Below are 23,834 nucleotides of genomic sequence, written 5' to 3' on the forward strand. Positions count from 1 at the left end.
ATAGAGGAAGAAGCAACAAATCAAAAATCAAAAACTGCACTGGTGCTCCCATTTTTATTAAAAAACAGACAACAAAAGAAAAAAAATACTGACTTTTTGGTATTGCAGTATTCTGTGTGTGTGCGTGTGTGTGTGTGTGTGTGTGTGTGCGCATGCACATTTAGTTGTGTTCTCAGTGGTCTTCAATCAGCTTGGAACAGTACTCCTTTTCTTTTGGTCTTTCTGATGTCAATTCCCAACATCTAAAACCAGCTCTTAAATAAGCTAAGCTATATATTTTCATTTTAAGAAAAACATGAACACCTATGCCCAGCACTGTGTGAGGTATTATGAATGTCAAGATGGACATAGAGAACCCAAAATAAAGAGGAAAATGGAAAACACTACAATTAAAGGTGTGATGTGATGGGCTAAGTACTGCATTGAAAGTGAAAGTGAAGTCGTATCTGACTCTTCGCGACCCCATGGACTGTAGCCTACCAGGTTCCTCGGTCCATGGGATCTTCCAGGCAAGAGTACTGGAGTGGGCTGCCATTTCCTTCTCCAGGGGATCTTCCCGACCCAGGGATCGAACCCAGGTCTCCTGCACTGCAGACAGATGCTTTACCATCTGAGCCACCAGGGAAACAAACCATACGTTTTAGAGGAGGGAAAAAGTTACAACTCTGATCACCTGTAAAGGTCAAAGAAAATTCCACAGAGATGACGATCTCAGTCCTGAGGGGTAAGTAGGAGTTCTTAAGTAGAACAGAAGGAATAAGGGTCAAGGAGAAGCTAGACATGAGGCAGTCAGTCTGGACAAAAGAAACAGAAGAGCAAAGACACAGGAATGGAGAGTCAAAGCTGGAATTGGCAAGTGGCCCAGCAGAGCTGGAGTATGCATTTGTGAAGGAGATGGGGGCGGGGGTGGGAGGGGAGAGGTAGGAGATAAGAGACTACAAATTGGTTCAGACTATGAAAATACATCAAATGCTACGTTAAAAGATTCGGACTTTGTGGAGACAGATGTTCATTGGTTAATTCTTGTGCCAGGCATTGTTTTAGGCCCTGGAAGTACAGCAGGGAACAAGAAAATAGAAATTCCTATTCTCATGGAGCTCTCGTTTATTTCTGAGGATGTTTTTCTGTTTCTTTCTTTGAAACAGAGAACCAAATAACTCTGGAGACAGTAGAGGAGACAGAAGGGGGCATTAGCTCAGCTGTGAGTAAGTCAAGACTGGAAAAGATGAGGACTAAATGAAGTTACAACAGTGAAGGGGAAAGAGAAACAGAGACAGATATGAAAGGCATGTCAGAGATCAAACTGATAGATAAGGTGACCAATTTGATGTGCAAGAGGCAGAAAGGTGATTAAACAACAGGAACGGGAAATGAAATGTGGGTGTCTATCCTGGGGGACCAGATGAACAGCCATGTCTAGCAGGCTGATGGTGTGAAGGAATGAAACAGGCCAGAGACAGTGCTGGAAACCAGCAGTGTAAGGACATGTATGAGATGGTCAGGATGACGGTGTAGCACCAGAGAAAGTGAGAGACCAAGAGGAAAGACCTATGGAATACCAAGTGAAATGAAGAGGAGGGAGACTACAAGTGAAGTTAGAGAAGTGAGAAGAGAGCCAGCTTCCAGGAGGTGTGGTCAGGGTCAAGTACAATGAGAACTGAGCCAAGAGCAGCTGACTGGTGATGGGATTATCAGTGCCCCTGACAAGCCAGGTAAGTAGCTGGTATGTGCGCGCGGGCTAAGTCACTTCAGTAATGTTTGACTCTTTGCGACCCCATGGACTGTAGCCCACCAGGCTCCTCCATCCATGGGATTCTCCAGCCAAGAATATTGGGATGGGTTGCACTTGTCAAGGGCATCTTCCTGACCCAAGGATCGAACCTGCATCTCTTACATCTCCTACACTGTCAGGCAGGTTCTTGACCACTAGGGCCACCTGGAAAGCCCTGGGGTGGAAGCAAAATTGCAGTGGGAGGTAAGGAAGTAAGAGTTTAAGTACCCCCTACTTTTTCAAGAAATGTGTGGTAAAGGAGGGAAGGTGAGGAGAAAAGGTTAAGAGAATGTTTTTGGAGAATGAGAGAGACTTAAGCAGGAGGAACCAGTATAAGAGATAGAAGCTATAAGGTCTTATGGTCTTAGAATTACATTGCAAAACAAAAACCTATTCTTAAAATAACTGGCCAATTTTCATCTTTGATAATGATATCAGGAGTGCATGCTCAATCAATTTTGTATTCCTCAGCATATACAAAGGAGAGCCTTTATTCAGGTTTTTGGCAAGATGATTTAGAGGTAACAAACAAACTCACACTCGTTTCTTCCGCAGTTTGTAATGACCTTGTTTACACTGTAATCAGTACCTTGGATATCCTAATTCTTTCTCAACATGAGCAAGTAGTGTGAGGATCAGCAAAGTAAGCAGTGTTTAATGAATTGTTGCTATGGCAAAGATGGAGAACTCCAGAACCTGCTTGCATGAGACTGCAGCAATGGAATAGATGACACAGTAAATCCTGCCTCACCATTTTGATGAGGCAGCGGTTTCTCCTCCAAAAACATCCAGTAAACAAAGGAACTTAATTCCCTAGGCCAGACAGATCCAGTCTGTAATCCATGGATAATTTAACTTTCTATGGAAAATTTATACCAATAGAAGTTATATTAAGAATACCTTTTTGATGCCAGAGGTGGGGCAAGGGGTGGGGAACGGGGTGAAATGGATAAAGGTGGGATCAAAAGGCACAAATTTACAGTTGTAAAATAAATAAATCACGAGGATGTAATGGACAGTGACTACAGTTAGAAATACTGTATTACATGTTTGAAAGTTGCTAAGAGAATAGATCTTAAAAGTTCTCATCACAAGAAATAAAATTTTATAACGGTGTATGGGGACAGATGTTAACTAAATTTACTGTGGTGATCATTTCACAATATATAAAAATAAATGTTTAAAAAATGCCTCACAGCTGCAAATACAAAGCTGTGGCTTTACTTAAAATGTGATTTGCATTAAAGAGTACTGATTTTTATAACTATAAGCCTCTAGAGAGGCTATATTTTATTTAGTAAAAATAAATAAGACAGAAATGATAGTGAAGGTTCGAAAAGTAGACATCTCTACTTTTAAATTAATTAAAGCTTTAAAACACATAGGCAAAACAAACAACTTGAAGAGAGTAGTTGATTAAAAAAAACTTACAAAAGAACATGACACAAAATTTTAGTTTTATAAAATTATAGAACAATTTTACCTTAATTTTATCAATATAGTTAGCTTCTTTGTGATTAAACACTTTGTGGGCTCCATTTTCCAAAACAATCTTTTGTCCTTCCTCAGTACTAGCTGTGCCCAAAACCTTTAAGCCGTAAGCTCTCGCAATTTGGCATGCTGCTATTCCAACCTTAAAAAACAAAATACAGCCCAGTAGTTTTAGGAACTTTGCATCTCTGCAAACATTTATCAAATACATACAATTAATGTAAGGTTCTTCTATGTTCTAGAGTATTGCTAATAAATGTTAAGAGTCTAAACAAAGCAATAAGAAACACTGCAAAATGTTCACTTAGCATCTGCTTTGTACAGAAGATATAGGGTTTAAAGATGGTCAAAATATAGTCAGTGACTTCATACTTTAACAGTACATATAAAATACTAGATAAGAACAGTAAGTCATCTACCACTTATGTAGAAGAGACAGGTATGTACATGGGCAATTTTATATTCATGAATACGATAAACATTTATTATTTACTACATTCAAGACATACGATAGACAGAGTGCCTGAAGAACTATGGATGGAGGTTTGTGGCATTTTACAGGAGGCAGTGATCAAGATCGTCCCCAAGAAAAAGAAATTCAAAAATGAAAAATGGTTGTCTGAGGAGGCCTTACAAATAGCTGTGAAAAGAAGAGAAGTGAAAGGCAAAGGAGAAAAGGAAAGATATACCTTTTTGAAAGAAAAGTTCCAAAGAATAGCAAGGAGAGATTAAAAAAGTCTTCCTTAGCGATCAATGCGAACAAATAGAGGAAAACAACAGAATGGGAAAGACTAGAGATCTTTTCAAGAAAATTAATGATACCAAGGGAACATTTCATGCAAAGATGGGCACGATAAATGACAGAAATGGTATGGAGCTAATAGAAGCAGAAGATACTAAGAAGAGGTGGCAAGAATACACAGAAGAACCACACAAAAAGGATCTTCATGATCCAGATAACCATGATGGTGTGATCACTCACTTAGAGCCAGACATCCTGGAATGTGAAGTCAAGTAGGCCTTAGGAAGCATCACTACAAAGCTAGTGGAGGTGATGGAATTCCAGTTGAGCTATTTCAAATCCTGAAAGATGATGCTGTGAAAGTGCTGCACTCAATATGCCAGCAAATTTGGAAAACTCAGCAGTGGCCACAGGACTGGAAAAGGTCAGTTTTCATTCCAATCCTTAAGAAAGGGAATGCCAAAGAATGTTCAAACTACCGTACAACTGCACTCATCTCACATGCTAGCAAAATAATGCTCAAAATTCTCCAAGCCAGGCTTCAACAGTACATGAACCAAGAACTTCCATAGGTTCAAGCTGGATTTAGAAGGCAGAGGAACCAGAGATCAAATTGCCAACATCTGTTGGATCATCAAAAAAGCAAGAGAATACCAGAAAAATATCTGCTTTATTGACCATGCCAAAGCCTTTACTGTGAAGATCACAACAAACTGTGGAAAATTCTTAAAGAGATGGGAATACCAGACCACCTGATCTGTCTCTTGAGAAATCTGTATGCAGGTCAAGAAGCAACAGTTAGAATTGGACATGGAACAACAGACCAGTTCCAAATAGGGAAAGGAATATGTCAAAGTTCTATATTTTCACCCTGCTTATTGAACTTATTTGCAGAGTACATCATGTGAAATGCCAGGCTGGATGAAGCACAAACTGGAATTAATATTGTCAGAAGAAACATCAATAACCTCAGATATGCAGATGACATCACCCTTATGGCAGAAAGCAAAGAACTAAAGAGCCTCTTGATGAAAGTGAAAGAGGAGGGTGAAAAAGTTGGCTTAAAGCTCAACATTCAGAAAACTAATTTCACGGCATCTGGTCCCATCACCTCACGGCAAATAGATGAGGAAACAATGGAAACAGTTACAGACTTTATCTTTTTGGGCTCTAAAATCACTGCAGATGGTGACTGAAGCCATGAAATTAAAAGACACTTGCTCCTTGGAAAAAACTTATGACCAACCTAGACAGCACATTAAAAAGCAGAGACATTACTTTGCCAACAAAGGTCCGTCTAGTCAAAGCTATGGTTTCTCCGGTAGTCATGTATGAATTCGAGAGTTGGACTATAAAGAAAGCTGAGCACTGATGAACGATGTTTTTGAACTGTGGTGTTGGAGAAAACTCTTGAGAGTCCCTTGGCCTGTACGGAGATCAAAGTCATCAATCCTAAAGGAAATCAGTCCTGAATATTCATTGGAAGGACTGATGCTGAAACTGAAGCTCTAATACTTTGGCCACCTGATGTGAAGAACTGACTCATTGGAAAAGACCCTGATGCTGGGAAAGATTGAAGGCAGGAGAAGGGAATGACAGAGGATGAGATTGTTGGATGGCATCACAGACTTGATGGACATGAATGAGTTTTAGTAAACTCTGGAGTTGGTGCTTGACAGGGAAGCCTGGCGTGCTGCAGTCCATGGAGTCTCAGAGTCAGATGCAAGTGAACTGACTGAACTGATGTGCAAGATGGGGTTCTTCACACATGAAACGTATGTTCTTAGGAAGGGGGGGATAACAAACACATGAAGAAATAGATGAATAAAGTAAATTCAGAGAATGAAAACTACTTGAAAAAAATAGCATATTGGGTTATAAAGAGTTAGAGAACCAGGCCAATTAGGTCATCAGGAAAGGCATTCTGAAGAGACCTGAATGGAGAGAGGGACAAGCACAGTCTGGGACAGGTCTGGGAGGCCTGCTGGAGAATGCTGCAGACTGAATGGTCATGGCTATCCTGCTGAAGTGGGGATGAGCTTGGGGCATTCAAACATCAGAAAGAGGGTCAAGAGGCTTAAGGGTGGGACATGCGGAAGGGAGCAAAGATGAGGCCAGAGAGGCACAGAAAGGCCAAGGCACACAAGGCCTTGGAGGTAAAGACTTTGCATTATATTTAAGAGCCATGCAGAACTACTGGAGAGTTTAAGCAGGACAGGGATATGATCTGATTTAGGCTTTTAATAGAACATTCTAATTATATGGGAGCCAAAAAGAAGGTAGGGGGAAATGGGAGCAGGAAGATCAGGACTTCATCAAAGATTGGAGGTGGGAGGTGAGGAATAGAGAAAAATTAAGAATATCTCCTAGGTCTCAGGCCAGAATAACTGGGTAGATTGACTTGGATGAGGCAGATGAGTGAGGATCAAGTTTGTGACAGCATCAAGAATTCACTTTGAACACACTGAATTCAGCCAACTGAAGATGCTCAGTCATTAGCTGAATATGATAATGGACTTGAAAAGAGTTCAGAATTGGACATATACATTTGAGAATCATCAGTTTATAGACAGTACTTAAAGCCACAGGATTGCATGAGATCACTAGAGCACTAGATAAATGTGCTTAGCATAAAGGAGAAATAAAACTATTTTAGGAATATAGATAAAAGCAATCATTTAAATTATAATACTAGGAAAAATGTTTGATCCCATGCCAAATGAATGGTACAGATAAGGGTCAGCCCATACATTTAGAATAAGCTTTCTCACACTTGGCCCTATTGGGCCAGGTAATTCTTTGCTGTGGGGACTATGCTGTGCAGTGAAGGGTGCTTAGAATGAACATGCCTAGTTTCTGTCCACTGGATGCCAGACCCTTTCATCCAGTTGTGACACTCAAAAATGCCCCCAGACACCACCAAATGTCCCCAAGTGAGAGAAGAGATGGTATGAAATTACCTCTCATTGAAAACCACTGATTTAAAGGAAGATACAATCATTATGGACTGGGGAAGATAGAATTGAGATGAAAAAGATGATGGAAACTAATTAAAATTGTAACAGAATCACAAACTCCCAAGCCTGAAATAAGACCTTAAAGACTGTACGGCATATGGGAGTGAGGAGCCTGAACCCAGCTGGGTTATGCTGAGGATTTGTTTGATTTAACCAAAACAAACAAGGAACTCACTGTGAGTGTGAGAAACATTCAGTTCCATGAAATACCAATACACCATGGGGTTAGCATGGCTGATTTTTGCCACTTTAATTTTTCAATTAAAAAAAGGGGGGGGCCTCTGATAAAACCACGATTTAAACTAAGAGATAATGTAAATATTATCTCCTGATGATCTAACTATTTAAAAGGGGCACTCTTTGAAGAGCTATTTTAAAGGAGTTGCTTATTCTATTCTTGTCAACAATTATACTAACAATATTTCTTCAATAGATTATATACCATTATGTGTCAACTATTTTTTCTTCTATTTATTTTGCTGACAATAAAACAGGGCACTCCCCACCAACATATCAGGATGTTGGCTGTGTTCACAAATTCTCCACCATTTTAAATACACAACATAATCCCAAAGGAATTTGATTTAAATGAGGACAGAAAGTACAAATAGAAGCAAGACAAAACCCAGCACTGTTTCCCCCTGATGGGCAGCCAGGATCAGAAGCGCTTCACACACCAGGTCGCCAGCCTATCCCTGCCAGCTAAGGATTTAACAAACTCAGCCAGCACGGAGAACAGTCTGGATTTGGCTTTAAAAAAAAAATCATGATGAAGCGACCTGGCTTTTTACAAGAGGGTAAAGGGAATAAAAAGAGATTTTCTTTAAACTCGTCTCTCCCCTTCCTACTGAAATCTCTCTTTTTGATACAGAGCACAAGGTTAGCTCTGTGAAAGCCAAGGCAATTTAAATAAATACATGTTGGACAGATTCTGTACTTATTTAGCATTAAATTTATTTATTTAGGTCTAAATTTAATTTAACCCCCAAACTGCCTCTTCAGTGAGGCTAAACAATGGGAGTTTTTGAAAAGGGTACGTGTCATATTTTCTCAAGCCCCAGAAAGACAATCTTGGTGTTTTTTTAAGTAAACAGTCTATCTGTGAAATCCTTAAGTTGATCTATTGGAAGTAAATAGGAAGCTGGGCTTGAAACCTAGTGATACATCCACGGAAAGTAACAATTATACAGAGGTTTGAGTTCTCTGTATTGCCTGTCCACTTTTAGAGGTAAATGCATTGTCAGGATGCCCCTCATTATGCTGGGAACAATCTGCCACTGATAGGTTACTTCTTTCCATCTCCTCTCTGGAATCCAGTGTCCTGAAAGGGTTAATCTGCTTCCTCATACATCCAGCCCCAGGCCCTGTATTTTAAAAAGGCGAAATGTCTCCAAAATTTCTAAAGCCTCTACATGCAGGATAGAGGTCATGTGGATTTCTTGTTAAATTCCAACCTCAGAGCTCTAACTTTTCCTCTAAGCTCCTCGGAGGCAGATTGACAGCCAGTTTCTTGAAGAGGTTTCTGACAGCTCTGTGTTGGGTGATTTCACTGCAGGGCTGGTTTGATAAGCTCTGAGCATTCCCCAACCCCCATCCCCCGACACACACCCATTAGCATTTTAAGTTGTGGGTTGTGGTGTGAAGGACACAGCTGTACACTATGCACCCTGCGAATGTCATCAAAGCGCAGCAGGCGAGCAGGAAGGGAACTAGAAAGGATGAAGAACCCACAGTGTGGCTTTGCAGTGCTGTCTGGGGCAGCAGAGGCAAAGCTTTAATGAGCCTTAGTTTTCTTATCTAAGGGGATGTGGAATTTATATTAACCTTAAAGAACTGTTTAAAATTCTAAATAAATATTCTTATAACAGTCACTTCTTGAAAAGAAAAACAAAGCCCGTTTATCTTGGTCCATACCCAACACAGGTGGAAAACCGAATGCATACATTTATGATCGGGTAATCTGTTGAATATATTAACCAAGAAATGCTAAACGAATATGATGGGGAATCACCTTCAGAAGACAGAATCTAAAGTCTCACTACAAAAAGAAGAAAAGTCATCACCCTTGACTATATTTATAAATTTGGTTTTTAAAAGCAACTTAAAGAAATATAATGTGAAACCCACAAACATAACCTCTTAAAAAAAAGGCAGAAAACTTTAAAGAAAAAAATACTTACTCCTCCACTAGCTCCATGAACCAGAACACTTTCTCCAGGTTTCACACAGGCACTGAAAAAGAAAGCATAGGTTCATCGCCTTACTTTGGAGCTAATTAAGCTCAGTGTTTGTCATAATTCTTAAGAAAATTCTACCTTCATGTCAACCAACAGTTACCCAAAGAAGAAATTCATCCTGATAGACAACCCGAGATATTCTCCACGCTCCCCAGACTCAAACAATGGTTCTTTAGAGCCACAGATAGAAGAAAACATTCAATTCATTTATTCATTCAACAAATGTCTACTGGGAGTCAACCATGTGCCAGATATTGTTGGGGTGCCAGGATCATAATTGTGCTACCTGCTAAGAGGCTTTGTGAATGTGTCAAGGGAAATTGCTTCACCTGGAAGAACTGGAGTCTCCCATTCATTCCCACAGAAAGTGTCTCAAAAAGGGTCATTATAGCTCAGTCTTTATTCCATGGTTCAGACTCACACCTGAGTAAATGCAGCAGCTACTCTCTTCCTTCTCCATGCTTTTCAACACCTGGCTGCACAGCCTCCAAGCCCTTGTTTCAGAAACCAATGCTGAGTCAGCGATGGGAAGAGAGTAAGAAATATAACAAGTCCTGTCACACAGGCTCCCCTACCACCCCCTAAAATGCCCAGAGCCTCTGGTAAAATGACATATTCTTTCGACCTCTGGTTCACCCACTCCTTTTCTATTACACTGAAAACAAAAACATGCAGCAGGACACAGTGATGCTTTATCATTTCACATGGACAAATGCTGACGTCACAGGCCAGCAACGGCCGTGTGGTCCGGATCTCTCAGTGAGGATCCCTTGTTCACCAGGACAATTGAGGGTGGTCACCCTGTAGAGTGGAGAAGGAATGGAAACCCACTCCAATAGTCTCACCTGGAAAATCCCATGGACAGAGGAACCTGGTGGGCTATATAGTCCATGGGGTCGCAAAGGGTCTGACACAACTTAGCAACTAAATCATACCACCCTGTATAGATATCCTGTTCAATCTGGGAGTGAGAACACAGTCACCCAGAGTCCTGCTCAAGGCCGTGTGCCAACAGCTGACAAATGGCAGCTGTGAGTCAGTAAATGAAGTTTCTCCAACATGCTCGCTTGGAGATGGGGGGTTGAGCACAGTGAGTTAAACTGAGGGTTTGGAGTGATAAACTGAGACAGCTATTACCAAAACACTTGGACATTTTAAAAAGTAGAATACAAATTTAAGGGAATAGGATTACCAATGTTATACTCTGGGTCATGAAATACTTCCAGTGATTTTTTCTAAATCTTATAAACAAGTCTCCACACACTAAGTACATTGTCCTAAACCTCTGGGCCTGCAGCAGGTGGAGAAAAAGCAGGCAAACCATCTACTGGGTCTCCATGGCTACCTTCCTTCTATCCTCGTGTAGTCACTGTGATGGTTAAGTTTGAGTGTCAGCTTGGCTGGGCCATGGTGCTGGATATGGGTCAAACATTCTGGATATGTCTGTGTAGGTGCTATTCTGGATAAGATTAATGTTTAAGTCAGGAGACTTTGAATAAAGCTGATTATCTTCCATAGTGTAGGTTGGCCTGGCCACTTGAAGGTCTTAGTAAAACAAAGACAGACTTTTCCTAGAGCAAGAAATTCTGAGAGCAGACTATCTCTAAACTTGAACAGCTGCTCTTCTCAGGCTCTCCAGCCTGCTGGCCTCTCTACTGACTTTAGACTCAGCAGGACTCCATCCCTCAATATACACATTCTGCTGGTTCTGCTTCTCTGGAGAACACTAACGGTCCTCTGCCCCTGGGGCCTGTAGCAGGGCTGGAGCTCATGGCCTGGCTTCCCGTGCTGCTGTGTTACCCCCTCCTAGTCACTGAAGCCTAGGACCTGGCTCATAGGTTTCCTTGTTGTTCAGTTGCTAAGTCATGTCCAACTCTTTGTGACCCTATTGTCTGCGACGTGCCAGGCTTCCCTGTCCTTCACTATCTCCTGGAGTTTGCTCAAACTCATGTCCATTGAGTCAGTGATGCCATCCAACCATCTCGTCCTCTGTTATCCCCTTCTCCTCCTGCCCTCAATCTTTCCCAGCATCAGGGTGTTTTCCAATGAATCAGCTCTTCGCATCAGGTGGCCAAAGTACTGGAGCTTCCGATAGGTTTCTTCTTCCACCCCAAATCCAGCCCTAACCTGACAGATTTCAACATTCATGGGAAGAAAACTCAAAATTCCTGAATTCTCCTCTACTTCTACCACCCTCTTCCCATACCTAGCAGTCATCCCTAACCATTCTACCTGAGGAATATCAGACACTAATAACCAGTCTTGATCTCCTGTTCTGATTCTGTAACCGCATATTCCCTCAAAACCTTTTCTTTGGCTTCACAGAGCTTGCTGTCTGCTCCTTTTCTGCCCTCTTGCTGTTCCTGCCACACTCCCATCAGCCTGGATGCCATGGGCCATTACCCCAACTTCCTTCTTTCTCTCCAGTGTTCCCATTTCCTTTGTGCTCTTTCAATTTGCCACTGATATTCCAGCCCTGGATTAATATTATGGTCTACTTTCCCTGGATAATGTATCCAAATGGCTAAATACCCTAAGAAAAAAATCACATGACCATGCATTTTGGTACCACTACAGTTCTGATTCTCAAAAGGTCACTTTGCTTCCTATTTAGTTATGAAAATGAAGCAATCACATATGAGCTCCTTCAATGCCTCACCTCCCTGCCCACAAACTTTCCATTAAGTACACCAATGCTGAAAGGTTGCTGTTGAACCACAAAAGACGCTGGGATTCTTGGCCTCTGGAGAAGAATTCAATCCAGGGCTAGAGACGAGACTTGATTGCTCAGAGCTTTTGTGTAATAAAGTTTTATTAAAGTATAAAAGAGATGGAGAAAGCTTCTGACGGGGGCAGAAAGAGTGCCCCTCCCTAGTGTTAGCAATGGAATTATATACTTTTTAATTAGTTATTACAATGAATCAAAAGAATGTCTGGAGTTTGTAAAGATCTTACTAGACCCACTCCCATAATTTACATTTTAAGATAACAGGATTAGCCAGAAGGTTTTTTCCAGAAACTGTCCTCAAGCAGGATACATTTTTGTTATATAACCCTTAGTACAGAGTTTAAACTGAAATGTTTGTTGTGTAATCATCAGTTCAAAGCTTAAAGATAAAAACATGATTTATGTGACTAAGACCAAGGAATGGAGAGGAAAAAAAAGTTTGTCCTTTCCTCCTCCTTGAGCATTCCAGACCCTTCTCTCCTTGGGGACCCCAGGACTTCTTATCAACCTGCCTAGGAATTGACTCTCACTGCCTCTGCCAGGTTTGACAGGCGAGTTGTCCTTTTGATCAGAAGCCAATCTCTCTACCTCTATGCTAAGTCCAATCCTTGCCCAGCACGGGATCTTGTTACATCTACTATTCTGCCCTCTTCTCCAAGCTTCCCATCTGTCTATTTCGGCTACATCCTTTCTTAGCTATAAAAATAACCAAGTCCTGTCCATCTTAAAAAAAAAAAAACCTTTTGTTCCCACACTCTCTTCAAGTAGTTTTCCTACCTCTTTCTGCCTGTCTCCCCACTTTTTAAGAGTAGTCTCCATTCAAGAATCGATTTCCTTTTCCTTTCTCAACCCATTCATTCAAGCTTCGCTCCATCACTCTACTGAAAGTGATCTGACAAAAGCCACCACTGACCTCCTATCACTAAGCCTGGCTGTTATTTTGTTCCCAAACAGTTCTCACTGCTGCACTGACAGCTAGCTTTCCTTCTTGGTAGCAACATCAGCTACCACCCCTAACACCACCCACGCTAACTGAGCACTTGCTCTGTACTATTCACGTACTAACAGCTTTATATATGCAGGTCAGGAAGCAACAGTTAGAACTGGATATGGAACAACAGACTGGTTCATCAAGGCTGTATATTGTCACCCTGCTTATTTAACTTCTATGCAGAGTACATCATTAGAAACACTGGGCTGGAGGAAGCACAAGCTGGAATCAGGATTGCCTGGAGAAATACCAATAACCTCAGATATGCAGATGATACCACCCTTATGGCAGAAAGTGAAGAGGAACTAAAAAGCCTCTTGATGAAAGCGAAAGAGGAGAGTGAAAAAGTTGGCTTAAAACTCAACATTCAGAAAATGAAGATCATGGCATCTGGTCCCATCACTTCATGGGAAATAGATGGGGAAACAGCGGAAACAGTGTCAGACTTTATTTTGGGGGGCTCCAAAATCACTGCAGATGGTGACTGCAGCCATGAAATTAAAAGACTCTTACTCCTTGGAAGAAAAGTTATGACCAACCTAGATAGCATATTCAAAAGCAGAGACATTACTTTGCCAACAAAGGTCCATCTAATCAAGGCTATGGTTTTTCCACTGGTCATGTATGGATGTGAGAGTTGGACCGTGAAGAAAGCTGAGCGCCAAAGAATTGATGCTTTTGAACTGTGGTGTTGGAGAAGACTCTTGAGAGTCCCTTGGACTGCAAGGAGATCCAACCAATCCATCCTAAAGGAGATCAGTCCTGGGTGCTCATTGGGAGGACTGATGCTGAAGCTGAAACTCCAATACTTTGGCTTTCTGATGGGAAGAACTGACTCCTTGAGAAAGACCCTGATGATGGGAAAGATTGAGGGCAGGAGGAGAAGGGGACGACAGAGGATGAGATGGTTGGATGGCATCACCAACTCAATGGACATGTGTTTGGATAGACTCTCGGAGCTGGTGATAGATAGGGAGGCTTGGCGTGCTGCGATTCATGGGGTCACAAAGAGTTGGACATGACTGAGCAACTGAACTGAACTAAACAGCTTTATAAGCATTACCTCATCTAATTCTACCACACCCCAAGGTGCTTTCTATTATTATCTGTATTTTTCAAGTCAGTAAACTACAGTTGAGACAGGAAAGCAACTTGACTAATAGTAGGTGGAGACAGTACTAAAACTGAGGTCTTCCTGGCTTCAACACACACGGGCTTATGGATGTTTAGCAGACTCAGTGACCTCTAGACTCTCGGCCTTGGGTTACCCTCCCTTTGCCTCTCTCAGGACTCTGTCCCCTACCTCTGACCACATGCTAACTATTAATGCTCAGTACAGCTCCAGTCTCTCTGCACTGGTGTTCTCACTCCCAGAGGAATTTCAGTGACTTTCACTTCGTCAGCTCTTACCACATGCTGACAGCCCCAAATTTAAAGCTCCAGCCTTTGAGTTTCAGACTCTTTCATCCGACAGGCTGCTGGACTTCTCCATGATGATGTCTGTCTCAGTTTCATGACCAAAACTGAACTCAGTTTCCTTCTGAAACTTTTCCCTCCTTCTCTTTGTCAAGTCAAACATTACCCATTATAAAGCTGTAAGTATTCTTAAGCTCTTTCTCTTCCTCATTCTCCACATGCAAATAGTTACCAAATATTTCTGATTTTACCCCCTAAATAGTTATCCTTTCCTCTCCACCTCTACCATGAGCCTTGCTCTGGCCCTTAAGTATTAACAATGTCCAGAGGGTACTTCTATAAGATTCTCCCATGTCTTTCTCCACTCTTGTCATAACATCCATCCTTCCCATAGCAGATGGGTGATCCTAATAAAACACAGATATGACAATATCATTCTCCTGAATAAAACACTACATGACCCCCAAGACCTTACAGAACAATATGTGAGCACTAAATCTAGCGTTTTACAATCTGAGGTGCACCTATTTGATAATGACACCTAACATTTACTGAGAGATTACTATGTTCCAACTTTATTCTTCACCACTCTTTGCCTTGAAATCTTCTAACAAAAGCAAACTGCTATAGCTCTTCTCCCCAGAGACCCCTATGTTTGCTCCCCACACCAGCTCTTCCCATTCTCTAGAATACCCTCCCTATTCCCAGCTACCCTCCCCCAGGATAATGCTCTCTGATGCTTTTCGAATACCTAAGGAATTTGATTAAGATATAGATTCTCAGGCATCAGCTGTGGAAACTGACCAGGGGGACTAGGGTAGAGCCACTGTACTTTAAAGTTGCAGCAATTAGTTTCTGGAGCTGGATAATGAGATTTTTGAACCATGGCTTTAAAATAATCCAAGACTTATGCCTTGCCTGGAAGCCTGATCTCATTACCACAGGCATGTCCCTTGTGATCCCGTAAATCCCTATGCACATCTCTACCGCTGTCCTTTCCACATTATATATCAGTATTATTACTCTTATGTCTCTCTCCCTTACTAGACTATGAGCATCTTGAAGACAAAGATGGGGTTTTGCTGTTCTTGTCTTTTTTTCTTCAGTGATTAGAACAATCTACCAAATTAGCAGAGTTTCCGCTCCATAAACCTTAACGGTAACTTAATGGGAACCAAAAATGACCAATGGGTAGACGGGTGGTAGGAAGCATAAATTATATATTACCTTCCTCCAATTAATATCGCCCTCCTCTGGTGCTGGTTATAAAGCTGACAGAGTGTGTTATTACCTGTGAAGCAGAGCTCGATAAGCAGTAAAGTATGGGATGCCGATGGCAGCTCCTTGTTTAAAATCCAGTTTTTCTGGCAGTGTGTAAACAGTGTGATCGGCTGCCAGAGCATACTCAGCATAGCCCCCAGAGATCGTCCTGGTAGTGAAAACTCTGTCACCTTTCTGGGGAAAGCAATAAATTAATAAATGCTTCAGGGATTAAAAAGGTTGTCAACATGGGTGTAACCCTTTAGAATGCAACATTTATAACAAGAAATAAAAGCAGTATTTATATATTGTTGTCTACATCCTAAGGTCTCATAAAAACAACTTCAAAATATGGAACATTTTTAAATGTTTTGTTAATGGAAACTAGAAGAAGAAAAATCAAGGGAAATAGGAAAAATAAGACAAGAGAGAATGTCCAGAATGGTCTAAAGATTATGATGATAACTTACCTTTATTGACGGCTTGCTGTGCAAGGCACAGCATTAAGTGTCTAATGAGTTGTATCTAATTTGATCTTCACAACAGTCTATGAGGAAAACTTTCACTACCTCCCTTTCGATAATCCCACTTCAAAGATGAGGAAATGAAGGCGTAAATAAGTTCAGTAATTTGCTCAGATCAAGCAGTTAATAAATGGTAGTTAACATAAACGTTTTTTATCCAAAATACTGGGAAGAAGAAACAAATACAATGTAAGGTTTCTTCCAAACACCTGTTCTAAATCCTTTCTGTAGGTTTGTTCCCGCATTTCCCTCATTTTTCACACAGGGACCAAAAGGCAGGCAACTCTGCCTGGATCCCGACCACAAAGATGAGCCAGGAAAATGTCCTGACCTGTTGCAGCACCAGAAACATATAACAAACTCTCCATAAACGCCTGCTGGGTCGTCACTACTGGAAGGCAGATGTGTAACTGAGGGTAAGGAAAGGCACTATGCAAGCACTACAGGCTGGCTCCATGTGGCCTGTACACCTAGGAAATTAGACTGCCCAGTACAAGCACCTTTTCTAAATCCTGTTTCTTCAATTAAAAAAAAAAAGTAAACAGTCCTTGGAATAAGCAAAACATTAAGGCAGTAACTCTCAATACACTTAAATTTTCCCTATAATACAACATTATAGGGTGAGGTAGAGACAGAAAAGTTTCCAAGGGTACCCAGGAGTCAAAGACAAGCATCACTGCTTAACAGTGTTGCCTGCAAATGGTCAAGTATGACTAACATCAGATTAATCCTGTTTTTACAGCTTAAAAACACACTGCATTGATTTCAATATAATCCCAACCTGTTTAAGAATTCACTATGAAAAGCAGTACTTTTAGTTCTGTGATGGATATTAATAGCAAGACATTCTCCCTAATCTCAAGCTTCTTAAACTCTAGGAAGAGGGGAAAAAAGGAGAGAGGGAATTTTACAGCAAGGTAAATCTGATGAGCCATCAAAGATAGGTACAAGAAAAAGAAAGAACTATTTCAAAGTTGAGGGAATCAAGAACAGCTAGACTGAGAAACTAGTATTTGAGTTAGGTCTTGAAAGATAAGGGGCTTCCCTTGTGGCTCAGCTGGTAAAGAATCCGCCTGCAATGCGGGAGACCTAGGTTCGATCCCTGGGTTGGGACAATCCCCTGGAGAAGGGAAAGGCTACCCACTCCAGTATTCTGGCCTGTATAGTCCATGGGGTTGCAAAGAGTCAGACACAACTGAGCAACTTTTTCACTTTCACTTTGAAAGATAGGACAAGATCTTGAAAACTGGAAGTGGGAAGAGATGCTAGCGATAAAGGAAACAAAGTTAAGTCAGGGAACAGTGATAGGAATAGGTGCTGAGAAATCACCAGCATGCATTCCCAAGGAATAAGTAGTTTAATATGTGGAATGTAACAGTTTTGGGAGATAAAAATGAAAAGAAATGAAAGCTGGAGGGTAAAAGCCCCTGAACCCATGTTTACAGGCTTTGATTTAGTTCTGTCACATAGAAGAACCAATACAAAGACACAGAGATGAAAGAGCATGGGACATGCAGGGAAGAACAAGCAGTTATTACTCAAGGATAAACTACAGAGTGAGACGGAATGGGAGATAAGAATGGAAAGATGAGTAGGAGAAAGACCACGAAACAGTCTTCTTTTGTAACATAAGCATTCCAGCAATACCCTGAAATCTATAAAGAACTGATACAAGATTTGAAACATAGTGTAAAACAATCTAAATTACATTTTAGAGAATAACTCCTTATAGAGCAAGGATAGATTTGAGGTACTAGGAGTGAGGGTGGTAAGTTAAGTGTCTGTTATAAAAATCCAGATAAGCGACTATGTAAGATAACCAGAACTACACTACAGTGGGGAGGAAAAGAGAGAGAAAACAGTTCCCCAAGTGGCAGTCAGGGAGAGCAGAGTGAGGGATAGATAAGCCTCAGACCCCAGATGTCACCAAGACAGTCCCATGCGAGCAGCAGGTCCATTGGGAGAAAGAGAAGCTCAGTTGTAGACATGAGTAAGAGGTTCCTCGAGTTTGCTGATGTGGGCCCTGCAACATAACTTTCTGTGATGATGTAAACGCTCTCCATCTGCACTGTCCAACAGTGGCCACTAGACACTTGGCTCTATTAAGCAATGGAAGAATAGAATTTTTAATTTTAATTGAATTTGAATTTCAAATAGCCACATGTGGCTAGTAGCCACCATATTTGGAAAGAACAGGTCCAGCTCCTAAGCTAAAGATATCACATTAGACCATGGAAACTGAGAGAGCATACGAGCCCATCATGAAGAAGACAGATAATACAAAAGGCAGAGTCTACATAGGGTCAGTGGGCACTGGGCAACACCAAGATGTGAGGAACATCCAGAGAAAAAGAAGCTTGAAAAAGGATGCTCAGAGAGGAACAGGAGGTGGGGGTGGGGGGAGACCTGGAGAATATAATGTCACAGGAGCTGAAGAAGGTTTTTGTTTTTGTTTTTTTTTTTTTAAGAAGAAGTAAGTGCCTGAGAGTGTCAAATGTCCCGGAGAAGTCAAGACAGATAATAACATAAAAGGACCCATTAGCTTCAGCAATATAGAGGCCATTAGCGACATTAGTAAACATCATCTCAGTGGAGCGGCGAGGGCAGGAGCTGGACTGCCATAGGCAGGGGAGTAGAAAGCAAAAGGAATTTTCCTGGCTTCCTGGGCCAGACCCTGTTAATCTTCACTCAGTTCAATTTTGGTAAATGTGCTGCCACAGTTGAGCAGGTCAAGGAATGATGAGGACAGATGCTAGAACGTGAATATGCTATCTAGGTTTTTTATATCTTTTTGCACATAAATAACAAAAGCTCTGATCATAACTCATAACATCTACATTGACTCAGCCACCTTCGTCTGAATCATAGCTCTAAAAATGTATAGTTGACCTTGCATTTATTCATCTTTTACTTATTATTCAAAAGAATTAGCCTTCCCTTTATTTTGTGGAACTAAATTTTATAGAAGGAAAAAAAAGAAAAAACTATGTTGGCTGAGTATTATCAAGAGTTAGGAAACAGTATAATTTCCTTACTTATTATATTCTTGCCTTAAGTATTTCTGTTAAATCAAAGGATCACAGTTCAATTCTACGGGGATGTGGAGACACAGAAATTACCCAACACTTATTCCCAACAATGCAAACAAGCAAGGTCCCTGGATAAAAGGCAGTTTCTTTTTTGACTAGAGGAGTCCCCCAAGTGGCAGAAATTGTGTCATTGGGCCTTTTAAAGACTTAAATACAAACACATTTTAAAACTATGTCAAAATGTTAAAAAATATACATATTAAGCTAAAGCAGAAATAATTAAAAATGTAATACCTTGAAAGCAGATACACTTTCCCCAACAGCTTCTATTATCCCAGCCACATCAAAGCCAGGAGTATAAGGTAGTAGTGGTTTTACACTATGAGTGCCAGAGCGAATGTATGTGTCCACTGGGTTCACACCACATGCTTCGACTTTGATGAGAACCTGCAATGACAATGGACTTCAGTTCATACAGAGCAGTTAGGCATTCATTCAGCATTATCATCGGACTGGAGTGGAGTGATCATGGGAGCTACAAAAAGAGAGGAAAACCCTGCCTTCAGTGAGCTCACATTCCAGTTTTAGAAATCACCATATAAATAAAAAGATAAGACAGAATGGTTTATGTGCTATACTAAACACATCTGGGGAAAATAGTGGTGGAGGTATCTGAGGGGATGTGTGCAGAGACCTCTACATGCTCATCAAACCTATTTTCTCCTCCTGGACAGCAAGGTAGGAAGAATATTCCTTCCTGGTTTCTTCAGAGTTATAATCGGTCAACTGGAATGTAAACATAAGTGACGAAAGCTACTTTCGGGACTGACCCACAAAGTCCTTCCCAGGCAATGTACATAGTGTTTCCACCCTTTCTTAGTGACCTCAGAAGACAGGTGTTGAAGGTGGCAGAGCCACACAAGAGAAGAAGTACAGGTCCCTAAATCACTTTGGAAGAGAACTCTATGCACTGACATTTTAGAATTGCGGAATTTAGTGAATGAGAACCACTGAGATTTTTTTAAAAAACTTTTTATTTTGTATTGGGGTATAGTCAATGAACAATGTTGTGACAGTTTCAGGTGAACAGCAAAGGGTCTCAGTCATACATGTACATGTATCCATTCTCCCCCAACTCCCCTCCCATCCAGGCTGCCAACCATTGAAATTTTGAGGCTACATCTATTATAGAAGCTCATCTGACCTTAATATAGGATGATACTTCTGCTATCAAAGCAAGGAGAGGCCTTATGAAGGAAGTGGTATTTGATCTAGCTCTTAAAGGATGAGTAGATATCTTTCAGAATGGAAGAAGTTAAAGGAACAGGTTAAAGGAACAGTATGTGCAAAGACGGAAGGGATGAAAGGACCTCTTGGGGAAGTCAGACAAAGCTTGTATTGTCACAGCAGTCTACTGAGAAGAAATTATAAGAAATAAATCTTTGCCAAATCATAACCAAACTGTAAAAATTCTCATAAGGCTTGCTAGGGAAGTTAGACATGGGAGCGATGGAAGGTGCAGTAATAAAAATATACAATGTTTATTGAAAAAGTACATTGTTAAAGTCACTGGAAATGATTAAAATCTATATTTAAAATCTCTTGTCTGTGAAAGAGCATGTATGCAGAAGAAAATTATTCTCCCCATGCATAAAACAAAGATCATGAAAGACTGTAATTGAATAATCATGATTCCATTCAGAAAAATCCAATTACTTCACTACACAGATGATTTTCAACTTCAAAAATTTTCTTATGTTCTTTCTTTTTATACATTTACTTCACTAGTTAGAATTATATGTTCTCTTTGTCAGAGCTTAAGGTGTAAACAGTATAGTGAAGTGAAGGTAGCTCAAGTCGTGTCTGACTCTTTGTGACCTTGTGGACTGTAGCCCACCAGACTCCTCTGTTCATGGGATTATCCAGGTAAGAATACTGGAGTGGGTTGCCATTCCCTTCTCCAGGGTCTGTCCTAAAGCAATGTCTTTATAAATCATTCTTTCAGACAATAACTTCATGTGCTAGAGACATACACTCAGTATAATTATTGCCTGTTTTTAAGTAATGATTTCCACCTGATGGTCTTTTGGAATTGGTACAGCAACATCCGACTGGAGTTTCAGTACTTCTGGTCCACCAAATTCAAAAACTCTAATAGCTCTCATCAACTTCTGTCCAGTTGCCATGGTGATCTAGATACTAAGAAAAAAAAATAACATATTGTCATATTGTATCTAGGCTATCACTGTGTTTTTCCCCCTGGAGGGGGAAGATCAAACAATTTTTCAAACAACAATTTAAATCATGAGCTTACCACTGATCTCATTTCATGTTTAAGGACCTTTCATCTTACAAATCCTTCAGCTACAAAGCAAAATGCTTCATATTATTTCCTGTAGGGATTCAGTGCTTTCAACAAGGGAATCAAACATACAAACAAAAACATCTGGATAGACGATGCATGATACAATTATCTTAGGTTTCGCTTTGTGTAAGCTTGGGCTATAACATCTTGGAAATTCTAGGAGCTAATGTAAGTTTTCTTAACATTAGATAAACAGATCTTCTTTTGTTAGACTATATTTCAGATATAGAGAGAAATATAAAATATACAATAAACATTTACCTGCTACCCAGCTTTAACAAATCTTACCACTGTAAAAACCTGAAACATTGTATTATAGATATAACTGCAGCCTCCTCTAACTGTCCCCAGACCCATTTCTGTGCCACAATTCTAGGAGGTGACTATTCCCATAAACTCAGAGCTCATCGTTCTCAGGCAGGATGTAATTCCACTGCTACATGTCTTTGCACTGTTAAACAGTATGTGCTATTGTTATTATTTTGCATGTTTTCAAACTTTATAAATAAAGTTTATAATCATAGTGGATCACATTGTACTGAATTCTGCAACTTGCTTTTTCCTCTCAGTATTAAGTTTTTGAGATTTATCAACACTGAAACATTCAGTTTTATGAAGTTCATTCATTTTAACAAAGAAAAATAAACAGCTAAAAACTGCTTTGAGTGTAATCTTCTGTAAATCATAAGTGTAATTTATAGTTATCCTTTCTCTTCTACCATTGTAAATATTGAAATGAAAACTCACAGTTAAAATAAGCTTAGAAAGGTAAAGAATATATATAGAGAGAGTAACTGGAAATCTTACATCTATAGAGATGTAATGAAAGGGCTTTGTCTGACCTCCATAATTTTGCTTGTCTGCTACGACAATTTCTTGAAATTAACCACACCACATATTGCTAAACTCTGCCACCACCAGGAACATCTTTGCTAATTTCTGGAGTAATCATATTCACCAACCACAAGCAGCTAAAACATCAAAAAGAGCTGCAGAAACTAAGACTTGAGATGAAAGAATTCAGACTTTCAGTGTACTGAAGCCCAACAAGGGACTCCTTGGAACAAAGCTCATGCTAACTATAAAATGCCCTTAAATGTGTGGGGGGAATCAAAGCACTTTGATGGTGTTATTAATGGAAAGTTCTTGATATAATTAACCAAGAGTTGTGCCATTTTAAAACCCTTTATTCAAAATGATTTAATATAGTACCTAGTATAGAAGAGAAAATAAACTCTCCATTGCTAAAAGGCTGTTTAGCAATGAAATAGCCTAAAGAGCAGTATTCTTATTGAAAAAGGGGGTGGGGTCAGAAGCAGGTATAAGCCTCACACACTGTACAGCAGCTGAGCAGTCTTATGGGTAAGAAGCCCATGCAGGAACTAGGACAGGGGAACAGGCAGCTCATGCCCTACCTACCCAGCAGTTTCACTCCTGCCTTTCTATTTGTATCTTCACTCAAGCTGAGTATTTCTTAAGACTTGAAAGCAAAAATATATATAAAGAAAATAAAACAGAAAAAGAAAAGGTTGTACAGACCAGAGTTTTCTACTCTGAAAAGAAGAACATAGCTCTTTTTTTTTTCTCCTTTTTGTCTTCAGCATGGTGTTGTGAAAAGAGTGCAGGCTTTGGAATCTGACAGCTCTCAGTATGAATCCCAGATCTATCATTTACTAGCCATGTGGCCTTGGGCAAGGCAGTCACTGTTTTTGAGCTTCTTCATCTGAAAACTGAGTTCTACTCAGGGTTACTATGCAAGAGCCAGGGTAGGTATGAAGCACAGAACCTAGTAAATGTTTACTTCTACACATAGTGATATCATGATTCCTTTCCCCCTTAGTTTCTCCTTTCCAACTTCGTATTCATTAAAATATCTTTGGTTCTATAATCCTATAGTCATCTTTAATTTAACAATATTTATGGGACTGTTGTAAAATCAAGTCCTTAACCTCAAAGAGTTCACAGTCCAGAGAACTATTCAAACAAAGCACTAATACCAAACATTGGTTGTTATTCATTCAACATGCGTTTTTGAACATTAACTATAAGGGAGGCACTGTGCCACACACAGAGAGCACACAGGGCAAGGATAACAAGCCCCAGACTCTCCCCACTCTGCCTTCATCTCCCCTCAATGCACGTGCATGCGCGCACGCACACACACCATGTTAACAGGTGTAGCTCTCTTTCCATTTTTAATATCTACTTACTTCCTCTCTATTTCTTTCAAGCTCTCACATCTATCTTCTCACCAACAGACATC

At 40.4% G+C, this 23,834-nt stretch overlaps 1 protein-coding gene across 1 annotated transcript in view; it reads right to left on the bottom strand.

The window, feature by feature from the left end:
- CRYZ (crystallin zeta) overlaps positions 1 to 23,834 on the bottom strand; it is a 28,530-nt gene that overhangs the window by 1,940 nt on the left and 2,756 nt on the right. The window contains exons 2-6 of the mRNA XM_004002087.5: positions 21,282 to 21,405; positions 19,501 to 19,653; positions 15,685 to 15,848; positions 9,202 to 9,253; positions 3,255 to 3,404 (exon numbers count right to left, since the gene is read on the bottom strand). Of these exons, the coding sequence (XP_004002136.1) occupies positions 3,255 to 3,404; positions 9,202 to 9,253; positions 15,685 to 15,848; positions 19,501 to 19,653; positions 21,282 to 21,392 (630 nt within the window). The 5' untranslated portion in view covers positions 21,393 to 21,405. The remainder of the gene's footprint in view (positions 1 to 3,254; positions 3,405 to 9,201; positions 9,254 to 15,684; positions 15,849 to 19,500; positions 19,654 to 21,281; positions 21,406 to 23,834) is intronic.

Source organism: Ovis aries, chromosome 1 (assembly GCF_016772045.2).
Source record: "Ovis aries strain OAR_USU_Benz2616 breed Rambouillet chromosome 1, ARS-UI_Ramb_v3.0, whole genome shotgun sequence".
NCBI classification, from domain to species: domain Eukaryota; kingdom Metazoa; phylum Chordata; class Mammalia; order Artiodactyla; family Bovidae; genus Ovis; species Ovis aries.